The sequence below is a fragment of the Schistocerca gregaria genome, chromosome 4 (genome assembly GCF_023897955.1).
Source record: "Schistocerca gregaria isolate iqSchGreg1 chromosome 4, iqSchGreg1.2, whole genome shotgun sequence".
Taxonomy (NCBI): Eukaryota; Metazoa; Arthropoda; class Insecta; order Orthoptera; family Acrididae; genus Schistocerca; species Schistocerca gregaria.
Genome location: NC_064923.1, coordinates 154,125,647 through 154,140,872, shown reverse-complemented (window position 1 = coordinate 154,140,872; position 15,226 = coordinate 154,125,647). Strand labels below are relative to the sequence as shown.

At 41.8% G+C, this 15,226-nt stretch overlaps 1 protein-coding gene across 2 annotated transcripts in view; it reads left to right on the top strand.

Annotated features, from left to right (window-relative positions):
* Positions 1-8,519: 8,519 nt before the first annotated feature.
* The window catches only part of LOC126365912 (cytotoxic granule associated RNA binding protein TIA1-like), a 1,308,360-nt gene continuing 1,301,653 nt past the window's right edge, over positions 8,520-15,226 (top strand). Inside the window, exon 1 of one of the 2 annotated variants that reach the window (XM_050008648.1) lies at positions 8,520-9,180. In XM_050008648.1, coding sequence (XP_049864605.1) covers positions 8,889-9,180 — 292 coding nt within the window. In that variant the 5' untranslated portion in view covers positions 8,520-8,888. The remainder of the gene's footprint in view (positions 9,181-15,226) is intronic. The other variant, XM_050008649.1, reaches the window with a different exon arrangement.

The window sequence follows — 15,226 nt, the reverse complement described above, 5'->3', positions numbered from 1 at the left end:
CTGAGACACAACGTCACACCTGTTTGCCCCCTTTCGTTTCTAGCGAAGTCCTGGAAGTTGTTCTCTCAGTTTTGGAAAGAAATGAAACTCGGACGGGACCTAGTCGGGACGATTGTATGGGGGATGATCGAATGACAGTGACTGTTACGGAAATTTTTTTACAGATGTCACAGCACTCGTGTATGATCTGGCATTGTCATGCTAAATGAGAGGCCACTCAATTGGAGGCACGTTTTATGAGGTGTTGTTGCTGTTGTGGTCTTCAGTCCTGAGATTGGTTTGATGCAGCTCTCCATGCTATTGTATCCTGTGCAAGTTTGTTCATCTCCCAGTACCTACTGCAACCTACATCCTTCTGAATCTGCTTCGTGTATTCATCTCTTGGTCTCCCTCTACGATTTTTACCCTCCACACTGCCCCCCCAATACTAAATTGGTGATCCCTTGATGCCTCAGAACATGTCCTACCAACCGATCCCTTCTTCTGGTCAAGTTGTGCCACAAACTTCTCTTCGTCCCAATCCTATTCAATACTTCCTCATTAGTTATGTGATCTACCCATCTAATCTTCAGCATTCTTCTATAGCACCACATTTCGAAAGCTTCTATTCTCTTCTTGTCCAGACTATTTATCGTCCGTGTTTCACTTCCATACATGGCTACACTCCATACAAATACTTTCAGAAATGACTTCCTGACAAATCTATACTCTATGTTAACAAATTTCTCTTCTTCAGAAACGCTTTCCTTGCCATTGCCAGTCTACATTTTATATCCTCTCTACTTCGAACATCATCAGTTATTTTGCTCCCCAAATAGCAAAACTCCTTTACTACTTTAAGTGTCTCATATCCTAATCTAATTCCCTCAGCAGCCCCCGACTTAATTCGACTACATTCCATTATCCTCGTTTTGCTTTTGTTGATGTTTTATGAGGTAGGAACTCGATTACAGCACCATGTTTCTCATATACCGACATATTTTACCCCCCAACTCGGAGCCGTCCAAGGCCATAGGTTTGCAGCTTGCATCAGCGAAGTAGGGAGATCGACCGAGTAATATGCAGGTCATGTTATACGTCAACCGATAACGATTATGAGAATAGGATAAAAAATGCGAAGGCTTTACTTTTCAGCACGACCTCGTAAAATCGTTTCTCGCGTTTCCATTGCAACATGTTTCAATTATAAAATACTGTGATCCGCTATTCAGTAGAACAACGAAACTCTGTCATAAGAAATTACACTTGTAGATTCCTTATTTAGTCGCTTCAGGCAAATGCTGGGATAATTCCTGTGGACTGGGTGTAGCTATGGAATGGGGATGGCAAAGGCCTTCCCCATCCTTTCGTAAACCCAGCTTGTTCTCCGTCTCTAAAACCAGTGCTGTCGACAGTCGTTTTCCTCTTTTCATTTTTTTTCCACTCCGGATCCCGGTGCCTTGAACATTGAAAGGCTGTGTGGGACATGAAACGTTATGTGTAAAAATGTCATTTTTGGTGCAGAAAACTTTTAACTTCATCTTATTCAAATATAAATTTGAAACTGTTCATCAGGTCATCCAGTCTGTCAAAGAATCTGTCACCTTTGTGTCTTACTGAACAGATGCCTTCTTCACTTATTCTGCATATCTGTATACTATATTTAAGAAGTCATTTTCATAGCATATGTTTGCTATATAAATTTTTAACAAGATCGTATAGTATATTTAGCTGAACATCATCGAATGTTATCAGCAAAAATCTTATTATTTATTGAAGCAGGGTTTATATTTTTTTACTTGCTTCCCCGTAAAGCTTTAAGGGTTTCACCTAGTGGACTTACTGGAACAATATTTCTCACTCGCTTCCCCAGCTGTCATTTAAGTACTATCGTGTACAAAATAAGGGAAGTCGAATTCTGCCAGTAAGAACGAGCCACCACAAGCAACATTCCCGTTTTAATTGAATGGCATCATAACACTGTGCATGTTCTAGGCAGAAATTTACAGCTGGGACATTTTTTCCGAAAAATAACTTTCTCACTGTTATAGTATTTATTCTTCAGTGGTTTCTGTTCCTCTCTAAGAGTGATCAAATAAATAGAGAAACAATGCAGTTCCAAAGAGTTATTTTTCGAGAAAATTTCGTGGACAGTTTATTTGTACCTATAAGCAATTCCGAAAAACAAAATCTGTGTAACAACAGTATACAAGATTATAAGTCTACCTGCAAATATCCTACAGTGTATTCAGAAGTCCTAGCTGTTTCAGCAGCAACGTATATGCAACAGTGAGTTGACAATGGTGCTGTTTATTGGTAACTGAAAAAATGGATATAATGTATGTAAATCTGGTTACCGTATAATTTATCTTAAACTTACAAAGAATAAACGTAAACATTTTAGACACTAACGTACAAATTAGCTACGTATATCACTTGGAAAATATGTTTCTCATTGAAAAGAACTACTTATCTCAAAACAAGAAGACGATGGTACGTAATCTGCAGACTTAAATATCTGTATTCAGTAGGATTCCTTCCGGTATGTGGCGGAGAGCTGTAACCTAACTTACCTACTTCCCTTTCCCAACCACAAGTTGTAGCTCGATTTGCCGTCGTAACTATTATATATACACATGACGCACGTTTATTATGACCTTGCTTGGACAACACGTTTTTCTCGAAGAGGAAGTAACCTCCCCAAACGCAAAAAACTTCTCTTGCAGCGCTTGATAACTACGTTGTATGGATTTCTCGGTTGAAGCATTCATGCTTACGTCATGAATGTTTGATTGAACTTGGTGGGCGTATTTAGATGTTGTCTGTCTTGTCTCTCAATCTTACGTGTTGAGGGTCCCAGACAATTGAGTGATCAAAAACTAGATGACGGAGTGTTTTGTACGCTACCTCTTTCGTGGGTGGATTGTAATTCCGTAAAATTTTTCCAATGAATCTGCTTTAGCTAGTGGTCAACACAATCGTCACATAAAACGATGATGCGATGTATTGATTTAAGCACTGGCACAATAATTTTATTGTGCACACTATAAGGAAGGATTGTTGAAACTAGAAACTATTACTTTTATTAGCTACGTAAGCAAAAATACTAAATCATCTACAATTATCAGTTTAGGCGCTGAGCAGATGACTGTTTTCGGGGGGACCTCCAAACAATACTAAACAGAAAACTATATAAATACAATGTACAACAGAAAACCGCAGAGAACTGCATAATGTAGACTCGGACCCAATCAAAAATCCGTTTGCACAAATCTCCGCTTTCCTATATCAATATGACACAAGCAGACTCTTATGAGGTGCTTTGTTTTCCGGTGGCGATACAAATGTATACCTTGTTTCCTGAAGGTTTTCTAGTGTATGCAGAAGGTTCATCAAATCTGTTAATGTGAAGTATCAGGATACTGAAACAGGTATTTTAAAATTATTCGACAATTGCTGAATACAAATTTTTCACAAAAATATCGTTCAATGTGTTGCTCTCTTCTGTGTTTTTTTATTAAATGGAGAATATCGAAAGATCGAAATGTATTAACCAAGAAGGTGAGTTAAGAGCAACAAATATAAAATCGATAAAAATAATGGCTTATAAAATAATGACTGGAAATCACATAACTCAGTTGCACTATTCGACGTCTCCTGAGTGTCGTTAAAATTACATAGTTGCATAAAATAATCTCTTCCTTGGCCATCTCTTTGTATAAAAGATATACGAACATTTTTATACATAAAAATACAAAGGACGTTCTAAGTGATCTCGAACTATTGTAAAGACGTTCAGTGTACAGTGTTGATGAGAAAGTATGGCTCTTTAGATGGAGTGCTTTGAGGATTCTGAGATTTACGGTCGACTACGAATTATTGACGATCACGTATATCATGAAATTTTAAGCTTTTCGTCAGTAACGGATGTTTTAAAGACTTGATCAAATATCTCATTCTAAAAAGGCTGATCACAACACCCGGAGGTTAATCAAGAAGAATGTCATACAGGAGGTAAATGCACCACTAGGGTTTTCTTTTCTTTGTTTTCGATAGTTGGGGAATGAGCTGCAGTGTTTAAGCCTGGTCGTCCATCCCACTGAAGATCGTGTACGTTCTGGACGTCTGTAAACCAATATGAACGAGGGTTGGCAACAAAAATTCAAACTTCTTTGTTCTATGATCGTCAGTTGGAATTGGCAATGGTAGTTATTATCGCACAGCTCGCTAGATAGTATTTCCATCACATGCTAAACAATCTTTTTGCTAGTTCAAAGCTTATCGCATGATTGATAATTAGTTTGATAAACATCATCCAAAAGATATTCGACATTCCACTTTGCTCTAAAGGTTTTAAGGCTTATTTAAACACAAGTGAATTATTTACTATGGTTTCTAATAAGAGATTACAAGTGGATTTGTAACTACATTGCAAAAACTGTGGAACAGTCGAAAATTTAGGTAGTAGAAGATTAAAGAAAAACGGTTCCATCCGCTGCCAAAGCGGAGGGTACGTAACTTGAATGTCGACATAACTCTAGCATATTCTAAAAGTGATTTCTAATCGTGACAAAGGTATTTCATGAACTTTGCTTTGAAGTTCATCTCCGTCATCGCACTAATCTTATTTCGCACCTAACAATCAGTAGTTGATTCCAAACCTGAATAACTGGTTATTTTGTGGAGAAATAAATGGAGAAAATAACTAAAACAAAGTTTGGACAGACCCATAATTAGCTCATTTGGAGCCAGGTCGTTTCCTCCTGAGCACTTTAAATAGCTGAAAAGTCATATAACAAGCAGATTTCCCGAGTGATTGTGTTTAGAAATGGTGAGTCCTTAATCGACCGTAGAATTTCATGTCGTTTTTCTCGAACCTCAATAATTTATTAATACGAAAATACCAAATTGTACCTCAATTTTGAGGCTACGTTAAAATTTAAGTCTTCACATAACTCTCTGAGTAAGTCAGTTCAATGTTCGGCGGAAGGTACCGGCATATCTCCTCCGGTAGAACCATTCCTAGTGAAATTCTACTGTATTTAAACAAACTTTTGGGCTGAGAACTTCTTTTACACTTAGTTTTACGATATAGCAATTTCTGTACAAACTAATAAAGGCCGTGCCACTCAATGAACAATCGCTCATTTAATGTTACAATAGCAACGCACTTCTTTCCATTTATACAAGACATTTACAAATACAATGTCAGTTTGGGTGCCCATGGTGAGTGCTGGTCCCATCCACAGAGAGTCGGGTAGTCTACTTATTTGTATCGAAATCTTTTCTGCACTTACCCCTATCCTTGCTAGTATTACATCAATAAAAGGAAAACAGTTTCACTGCAGCGCTTTCGTAGAGTATCTAATGAAAACACTGGTTGCTAGTAGTAATATATGTGTATTCGGTAGTGAGAGACTACAAACTGGTACTTCCTTTCGAACTGATATGTTTCGTAACTGGAGGTGAATCTCCGTCCCAAAACAGCACCTCCTTCACACTTCTCAGGCATATTGTGGTATCTTTACGCCATAAGTAAGACAGGTTTACATTTTACCTGTTTATGAATAAATGATTGTCTGTGTAGTAAGGAGGACAAATTTCAACAGCGACTGAAACTGGCGGCTTATCTAGAAACAATATGGATCCTGAACTTGATACTTTTAATTGTGCCATTCAATAGTGCCATTCAATCATAGGCTAATCATCAGATGGAACTGACACAAGGACTTTCGTTTCTTGATTATATGCACCTAACCGAGAGTGTAGTGGTGTTGGCTATAGTAACGGAAATTTAGGCATTAATGAACTGTCTACGAAAAGAAAAGATCTTATGTTTTAGGATAGATATATTGCGATGTGCCGTAGTATGCATGACAAATTCTTTTCGGAAGTGTACATTTTAGCCGGATTAAAACTGTCGAAATGAACTTGACAGGGAAAAATTTAGAATTTTTCATGGATACCATGAATCAGTACAATATCGGTAACTTAAAGCATAACGATCTTGTGGTTTCACTAAAGATTCGTTATCATATGCCTACTTATTGTTATTTACTCTGTCACTGCCTACCTCTATATTTTCCAGAAAGTGAAGTTCTTGTATCACATTCTTGCAATGATGAACTTGCAGTAAGTTATACAGTAAGTTGCAACAAGCTGAAAAAGTGGCCAACCACGTACATTACCTATTAAAAAGCCATTATATTTTTAATGTAATTAGAGAAATTATGGATCTCCGTCGTAATCTCATGTAAGCCCATCACTTTTCCATGCATATTATTTTTTTTTACGCCATTCAATTCTATCGGCTAGCTTATTCTTAGGAAAGCTCTACCTTTTTCGTTTATGTTTATAATGTTTTCTCCGTTCACTTTGTCACGAAGAGAAAGTTTGGACGTTAATATCTGAAACGAGTCCTGATTTTTTGTGAGATATCACCGACTTGCGTCCGCCAGGGGGGAAAAGGGGGGGGGGGGGAGGGCCAGAGGAGGCAATTGGATGTTGCGCTCACCGCCCCCCGCCCCCTTTCCCTGGAATAAGGAGTACAGATTTCCTTATTGAAAATAGAATTTTTGTACAGTGCTAGAAATCAGTGTATGTCCACCATTTTTCTGAGGTATGATAAGTTTTTTGCCCAATCCATAAATTTTCGTTTTTGTAGCACGACACATCTCGAAAATAACCAACGCAGTTTAGTCTTGTATCTGCCCTCCAACCCCTCTCCGCCCAACGTTAACAACTAGCGCGACTTACCGTGTATATTGCGACTTCACTTGAAACTTCTGGGCTGACATGCCGTGGTCGATGTATAAACTTCATGCTAACAGTTGATCTCCGACTTCAGGAGACAACATCAGGGGTAAAGCGGCTTTACCACTCAAGATATCTACCGCAGTCGGAAAGTTACGAGAAAGTTTTTTACATCGACCCTGGCCTATTAGTCCATAAGTTTCATCTCAGACTGCGCGAGAAATCTTCATAGGTAAAGCAGCTTCATATCTGAAATTACCTCTCGCAGTCAGCGATGAAACGTTAGGAGAAAGATTTAGGCGTAGACTGTGGCTTATTAGCCCGGAATTATGAAGTGAATACAGCAGAGGTCGTGACAGCTTTTATGGTATATTGCAACTGTACTTAACGCGTTTCGTCACAGGGTTATTTGCTAAGCGTGATAGCGTTACGGAAATGTTTAGCAAACTCAAGTGGCAGACTCTGCAAGAGAGGCGCTCTGCATCGCGGTGTAGCTTGCTGTCCAGGTTTCGAGAGGGTGCGTTTATGGATGACGTTTCGAATATATTGCTTCCCCCTGCTAATACCTCCCGAGGAGACCACGAATGTAAAATTGGAGAGATTCGAGCGCGCACGGAGGCCTTCCAGCAATCGTTCTTCCCGCGAACCATACGCGACTGGAACAGTAAAGGGAGGTAATGACAAAAAAAATGGCTCTGAGCACTATGAGACTTAACATGTGAGGTCATCAGTTCCCTAGAACTTAGAACTACTTGAACCTATCTAACCTAAGGACATCACACACATCCATGAACGAGGCAGGATTTGAACCTGCGACCGTAGCAGTCGCGCGGTTCCGGACCGAAGCGCTTAGAACCGCTCGAACACCACGGCCGGCAGGTAATGACAGTGGCACGTAAAGTGCCCTCCACCACACACCGCTGGGTGGCTTGCGGAGTATAAATGTAGATGTAGATTAATTTATTTTTTAGACCGAGAAACTTTCGGGCCTTCGTCTTAGTCGCCTGTACCTCTCTCATATTTGTGGGATATACAGAGGTCATTTTTTATGATTTTTAACGTTTTTAATCAGCGACAGGAACTGATAATGTTTATATAAGGATATACAGCCTATAGTTGCAGATTATCGTTTACCTAGCTTTCAACGTTAGTAATAACGTCTTCTTCAGAACCTTTTTTATGTCTTTCGTTCCCATCTGCTAGACCATTTTTTTTTTAATCTATTAAAATGTTTGTCCCTAATTGTCAGGATGGAGAACTTCTGTACACTTGTATCAGTTCTGAAAATATGCGAAGCGGATCCCTAATTTTCTTTTGTGCATTAGTAGCTTACATAACTCACCCTATATCCTGCGATTGTGAAGGAGAAGGAGCTAGGGTGTTAAAATGAGTGTTGCGAAAGATATCGGTCCCCGCGTCGAGAACGCGTTTGCGAATCGCCTTTGAGAAGCACGTACGCTTCGCAGTGGCTGCGCGGCGCCGCGCCGCGGCGGTCCTCCCGCGTGCGTGGTCGCCGGCTTTCTGCCGGCCGGGCAGCGCAGCGCCGGAGCGCCGCCGCCCCCGGCCCCGCCGCCGCCGCCACCGCCCCCGTCGCCCCCGCTCGCGACGCGCCTCTCCTCCCTTCCGCCGCCCCTCCGGCGCCCGCCGCCGCCGCCGCCACCCCCTCCCCCCTACCCGGCGGCGCCCCCTGCCACCCAGCGGCGCTCGGCTGCGTCCGCCACCCCCGGCTCGGGCGCGTTCGGCGCCCTTCGGCGCCCCCGGACCACAGCGGCGCGACGCCGAGCGCCAGAGTGGTGGCAGTCGCGGAACAGTGAGCAGCAGCACAGCCGGCGCACCGCACCTCCGCGACCGACGGCCAACTGCGCATCACCCCAGCCGCACAACTCCACACCGCCCCCCGCTCTCACGTTCGTACACACGCACACACCTGCTGCGACGATGACGCCGGTGCGGTCGGCCGTGCAGTGAGGAAGCGACCGCAGCTGCCGCCGTTAGCGTGGGCGCCCGGCTCGTGCCACGGTTTCTCGCCCGCCCGCCGTTCCCGAGGCGCGCGCAGCCCAGACAGAGCGAGCAGCAGGCAGCAGCCGCCACACAGTAGCCGACCGGAGCCGGAGCGAGGCCAGGCGGAGGCGCGTGTTCTGTTCGCGAGTAGCTCTATGCCTGCAGCCAGCCTGCTGCCCTACCTGCCGGTGACGCTGAGCTCGCGCTCCCCGACCGTTCCCATGCTGGCCATGTCGACGCTCATGATGCCGGCGGGCCCCGCCGCCGCCGCCACGGTGCCGCTGCCCCCGGTGGCGCCGCACCAGCCCGTGTCGCAGCCCAAGTTCCCGGCCGAGGCCAACGGCAAGCTGCCGCCCCCGCTCAACCACGCGACGGCCGCCGCCGCCGCCGCAGCCGCCGCTGCGGCCGCCGCCTCCGCGTCGTCCGCCGCGTCGGCCAACAAGTCAGGTAAGCCGCGGCCCGCACCTGCGGCCACGTGCGGGGCCCCGCCGACGTCGCCGACGCCACGGCCCCAGCCCTCGATAATCGAATATCGATAGCGCCCTCGCGCCGACGCTGCTCTCGTAATTAATACCACTAATAACTAGCCACTACTGCCAATAGGTTTCGTAGCTCACTCGTTTTTTCTTTCATCCACATAAACTTCCCTTTCATCCACACGAACTTTGGTGTGTATCGCCATATTGCTCTATAGTCGCACCCTCATCCTCTGGCAATACTATTTACTTTTAAAAGTAGTCCCTTAGCTCGGCTCAAGAACGCGGACTCGTGATGTCAGAATGTAGCAATACTCTGTTCGTATACACCTGCTTATAATGTTTCAGGCGTGTAGGCCTGTCTACTTGTGAATCAATTCTTGCATCTCTTGCGATATATTTGATGTTACTATTGCAATTAACACCGATAAAAGCTAGCCACTTTAACTTTAAGTCTAGTGATTCGTGTGTTTCATCACTGTGCTTACACTCACAATATGGTTTTTCGTTCTCTGGCGATACTATTTACTTCCATAAGTGGTTCCTTAACGTGGGGCAAGAACGCTGATTAATGTTTTCAGAATGGAATAGAACACTTCTCATGCACACTGCTCGTAAATTTTCACACTCTTATTTACCTCTTAGTCACTGCATGCACTTTTGTGACATACTTGACGTTACTCTTGCAAAATACATGAACTTTCCTATATCCACTTCCTTTACTGATTCGTATCTATTATCACTTTGCTCTATATTCAAGTCACAAGATCGTTTTTCGGTCTTTGCCGATACCATTTACCCTTTTAGGTAGTCTCCTAACACAGCTCAGGAAAGCAAACCAGAATAATAATACGAAAACGAAACAGTACGCTATTCGCACCCACCAGTACTTTGTCAGACGTCTCGTCTTACCTTTCATCTATATTAACTTCCCAAGGCTTGCTTTCTCAAATGCTTCGAGTAAGTTATCACATTGCTCTATAGTAACACGGTCATCTGTCTGTCTCTGGTGATACTATTTACAAGTAGTTCATTAACATGGCGCAAGAGCACAAACTAGACTAATAACACCAGCACGTAGCAATGCACTATTCGTACACACCTGCCCATACATGGTGCGTATTTAGCTCTTAGTGAACGCACTCATTTTTTGCGACGCGTTTAACTCGACGTTATTTTTCAATTAATATCGATACTAGCTGACCACGTGAACTTTCCACTGGCACTTTTGTCCAGTGATTTGTATGTCTTAGCACTTTGCTCTAAAATGACAGGATCGTTTTTCGGTCTCCCGCGGTAACATTTACGAGACACTAACATAGCCCAAGAAAATAAAGTAGATTAATGATACCTGAATCGAACAATACACTCTTCGTAGCCACAAACTCTTAGTTTTTCAGACATCTCGTCTTGCCTCTCAGTTACATGAACCTTGCAATGCTTGTTTTGTCCTACGCTTCGCGCATATCATCATCGTGCTGTATTGTAACATGGTCATCGTGTTATCTGTTTCTGGCAACTCTATTTAGTTCTGTAGATAAATCATTAACATGGCACAAGACCACGAATTATAAGAATAATACAAGAATATACAATACAGTATTGGTACACGCCTGCTCATAGATTTCCAGGTGCATGTTTACCTCTTAGCCAGTGCAAGCATTTTTTGCGATATTCTTGACGTCACTTGGTTTTATAGTCGGTGGTAGCTGGTCACATTAACTTTCCAATGCTTATTTTGTCTAGTGACTCGTGTTTGTTATCTCTTTTGTCTCTCGTCAGAAGATCGTTTTTCGGTCTCTGCCGATACGATGTAGTTTTGTAAGTGGTTCTTTAACACGGCACAATAACGCGAGGTACATTAATAATACCGGAACTTAGCAACAGACTATTCGTACACACCATCAATGGATTGCTCATATTCTCTCACCTCCGATTGACTTTCTAGTAAGTAAATGGATTTTTGCGACATGCTTAATCAACTCGACGCTACTCTTGTAGTTTACATCCGTCTCGTCAAATGACCCAAGAACGGAAAGTGGTCTAATAATACGGAAATGTAACGGTTCACTACGCACCTGTTAATAATGCAGTTTTTCACCCGGCCATTTATCTGTAAATCTTGTACGCGTTACTGGAACACGTATAATCAAAACGACGTCGGTCCTATAATTAATACTCGTAATAACTAGCCATTAATGGCAATCTGTTTCACATGCAACTCTTTTTATCGTTCATTCAGGTATAATTACCTATACTTGTCTGTTACTGATTTGCTCTGTAGTCACAAGATCTCTCGTTTCACTTCGTTTACTGACACTGATTACTTTTACAAGTTCCTTTTTGCCGAAATCTTTAGCAATATTCACGTGTTCTTGTGTGGTGTAGGTCAATAATCCGAATAAAAGACAACTCATTTCGCATCTGCTCATAGTTTTAAATCTGGCCGTTAATATGTAACTGAGTAAGTGCGTTTTTGGGTTATGTTTAAAAGAGTCAAAGTTTTTCCTGTATTAGTACCGGTAGTAACAAATGCCAATGAATTTCGTAACCGACTCATTCTTCCTGTTACACTCGTGAAGTTTCCAGTACACATTTTGTTCCATATCCTGTGTATATGACTAATTTTGCTATGTAGTATTAATATCATCTTTTCCCCGTACTCTAGAGACACTGTTACCTTTACAATTACTTTCATAGCAAAATACATCCACCTACGACTAACAACGCTCTCGTGTCGTCAATCGATGGAACAACGCTACGTAGTTCAGTAATACGAGACTGTTAAACTACGCTACCCACCGGCTCGTAGTTTACACCACACTTATCTTTCAGACATGTGTGTATTTTTACTACACGTTTAAGCGACTGTTGTTTCAACACCACTGATGTGTATTGTGTAGTTATCGAACAAAAACTGTTACATGGTAAACTTGCCGTGGCAGGTAGTTAAAACAAAGGGAATTGTACACTACTAACAATTACCTACCAGCTTTTAGAATCTCCTCGCTAATGGCACGACCAACTATCTTGTTTCGAAGTGATGTACTCATACAAAATGAAGACAAGCGCCAAGTAGTTCAGTACTCCAGAATTACAAAATTTTCACTCCTGACTAATTATATTAGGGCATTGTTGGTTTTTCTGTGTATGTCGATCAATTTTCAGTTTTATGAATGTCTAAATTTAGTGTTGTATTAGTTTTTTTACAGAAAATAGTACACGTCAATCTCTCTGTATCTGCATCTAGATCGTGTAACTGTTGAATAATTCAACAATACAAGAGTGCAGTACGTTTTTCACTTGTATTCTTACAGTACATTATTAGCTGGATTCTTTTCCATCTTTATCTGCATACTCAACAGCTGTGCGTTTTGGAAACTGTTCTCTGGCTAGTAGGCATGGCGAATTTGTTACACGATAAATCGTCATGCTGTAAATAAAACCAATAACCTTAGATTAATTAACCATTGTCTTACCCTATTTCTTAATTAGGCTGTAAAGGACACATAGCTGCTAGATACATAGTTTGTTTTACAGTCTTGTAACAAGAAATAAGGATACAAAGTAATAATTAGTCAAGTGGCATTTCGTTAGTGTAATCGTACTTTAATCGGTTGCATTTTAAAGTCTTACAGGATTAATCTGTTACATGCACTTGTATTAGTACAAAACAAGTCACTTCTGGCCATTTTGCAGGAAATTATCACATGATAAACTCACCACACTACGTAATTGATTTGCGCGATTACATACCAAAATGAAGTGTAGTACGTCTAACGGAAATTATTCCCTTCGGTAGATACGTCACCGATATTTCTTGCTATTTGACCGTTGAAATATGGTAGAAGGACGCAACGTCAACGTTGCTGTGCGAAGCGCCATTGTCTGAAGTTCCGTGTTACACTATAGGCTGTAAGAGTTTCTGTGCAGTTTAGTGACACAGAAGACCTTGTTTTTGGTAATAGCGCCAACTTTACTATGTAGCTGTATATAACGAAATGTACACGGTGTTCTCGATATACAAATTAACTTAGACACGATGCTATGTAATAGCTACTGTGTTACTTTCTTTTCATAAATATTATCTTAGCGACTCTGTTTTTCCTGTAGTTCACATTACTGTAATGTTTGAACGTGTAGGTATCGATGCAAAGTAGATGCGTAATCCGACAATGCAGTAGGTTTTCAACTCGGGATTTTAATTGTCCTGCACGATATGGTCAATCGCTACACACTGACATGCAAGATTGTCCATGTGTTTTATGGATGTCTGAACGAATGGTTTTGATTAGCATGCACAATATATCTAGACTACAAACTGTGGAGCGCCAAACTGTCTGAGCTAGCCAATTTAAGCACATAATCCTACATTAACACCAAATGTGTCCTCTAAATTTAAAATTAATGATTTAATCACTAACTGTTGTTTCCAGTTTCGCTTCGTGCTATTGTTTAAACTTGGTGGAAGGGGCAATACGGTAATCTGTAAGTGCAGCAAGGTGTTTGCTCGTGAGGTCACTTGTGCACTGTGCCACTCTGTTTTTCGGGAAATTTCCGAACTAAGTACGAGGACATCCCTCTAATGACATACATTTCACATTATTATGAACTTTAACAGACGATAAAGAGGGCAGTGAGGCTTTCAATCTTGAGTAATTACACACACACACATACACACACACACACACACACACACACACACAGATAGAAAATCACACTCACATAAATGAAGACTTATACATATCACTGAGAATGTTAGCATGTTGGTGAAACGACGGATAACATTTGCATGGAAGCTGATTCTGCGTGATAAATTTTTCGGTAGCGCAGAGACATTCTTGAATTAATACAAGCGAACCCTTGTGCACACACAGTTGTCGAACATGTGTAACTACGCACCTTGTAAGTATCTGCAACTATTTTTCACATGACACGTTCCATATTATGAATTTATGCTGAATATAGTCTCTGTAGCTCTTAATCACATACGTCATTGTCTGGTTTCAGTTCCACTCTAATCTGTGAGACTATTCATGCGTTTTCGGGACACCCAAGATCATTTCAGCGCCGATTACACGAAGCCTGTAGCTGATGTTGGATAACATTTTACTCATCAAATTGCTAATTACGTTCGCTGGACACACATTCGTAGCTCGTTAGTTAATTTACTTTTGATTTTGCTTTTCTGGAGTCTTTCATGACAGTGTGGGAATTCAGCTGAACTGACGACTATTTACACATTTGCACGAACATTGGAACGATTTTTATCATTTATAAAAATGGTCTTCAGAATTCGTCTCTTTACCTCAGATAGAACTAAGACAAGTTATCCCGTAGCAGCGAGAAGAGACCTAATACGTTCCTAGTTGCCTATGGACACCAATGTTACCCTTTTTATTAAGTTTCGAATTACATATACAACCATACACACTTTTTACCAAGAAACACCATACATAGGGTGGTCAGAAACAATCAGAAATGCTTGTAAGTGTGTTCCAGCGTAAGCTGTACTGAGAAATTATTGTCAAGAAAAAATTCGATACGTGGCACCGTTTCCGAGTAAATTAGCGTTGAAGTTAGTCAACCAGGCCGTAGGGAACGCAAATTCAGACTGCCCGACAGAGACGGTGTCGCCAAACGTGTTTTCAATTTGGTCTCTTAAAACCGAACAAGAGGGCTGTACAGAAATTGGTCATAGGGTGGTAGTACGAGTGGAACCCGAGCCAAAGGCTGAGCAGTCGTCTAGGCTATGAGTACAACTGCGAATTATATCCGGGTGCTTGAATTTGCGCGCGCATAGCCCTGATTGGCTAGCTTCAGTGCTAATTAACTAGGAGATGGCGCATCGTATCGGATTTTTTTCTTAACAAATAGTTCCCAGCACAACATTCCTTGCAACGCCCTTACAAGCTTTTCAGACTGTCTTTGACCGTCCTGTATACTTTACTTACTTAAGTGCACCTTGGCCGAATGTAATGACTCTTCGCCAGCACTAACTATTCACGGAGTTTACT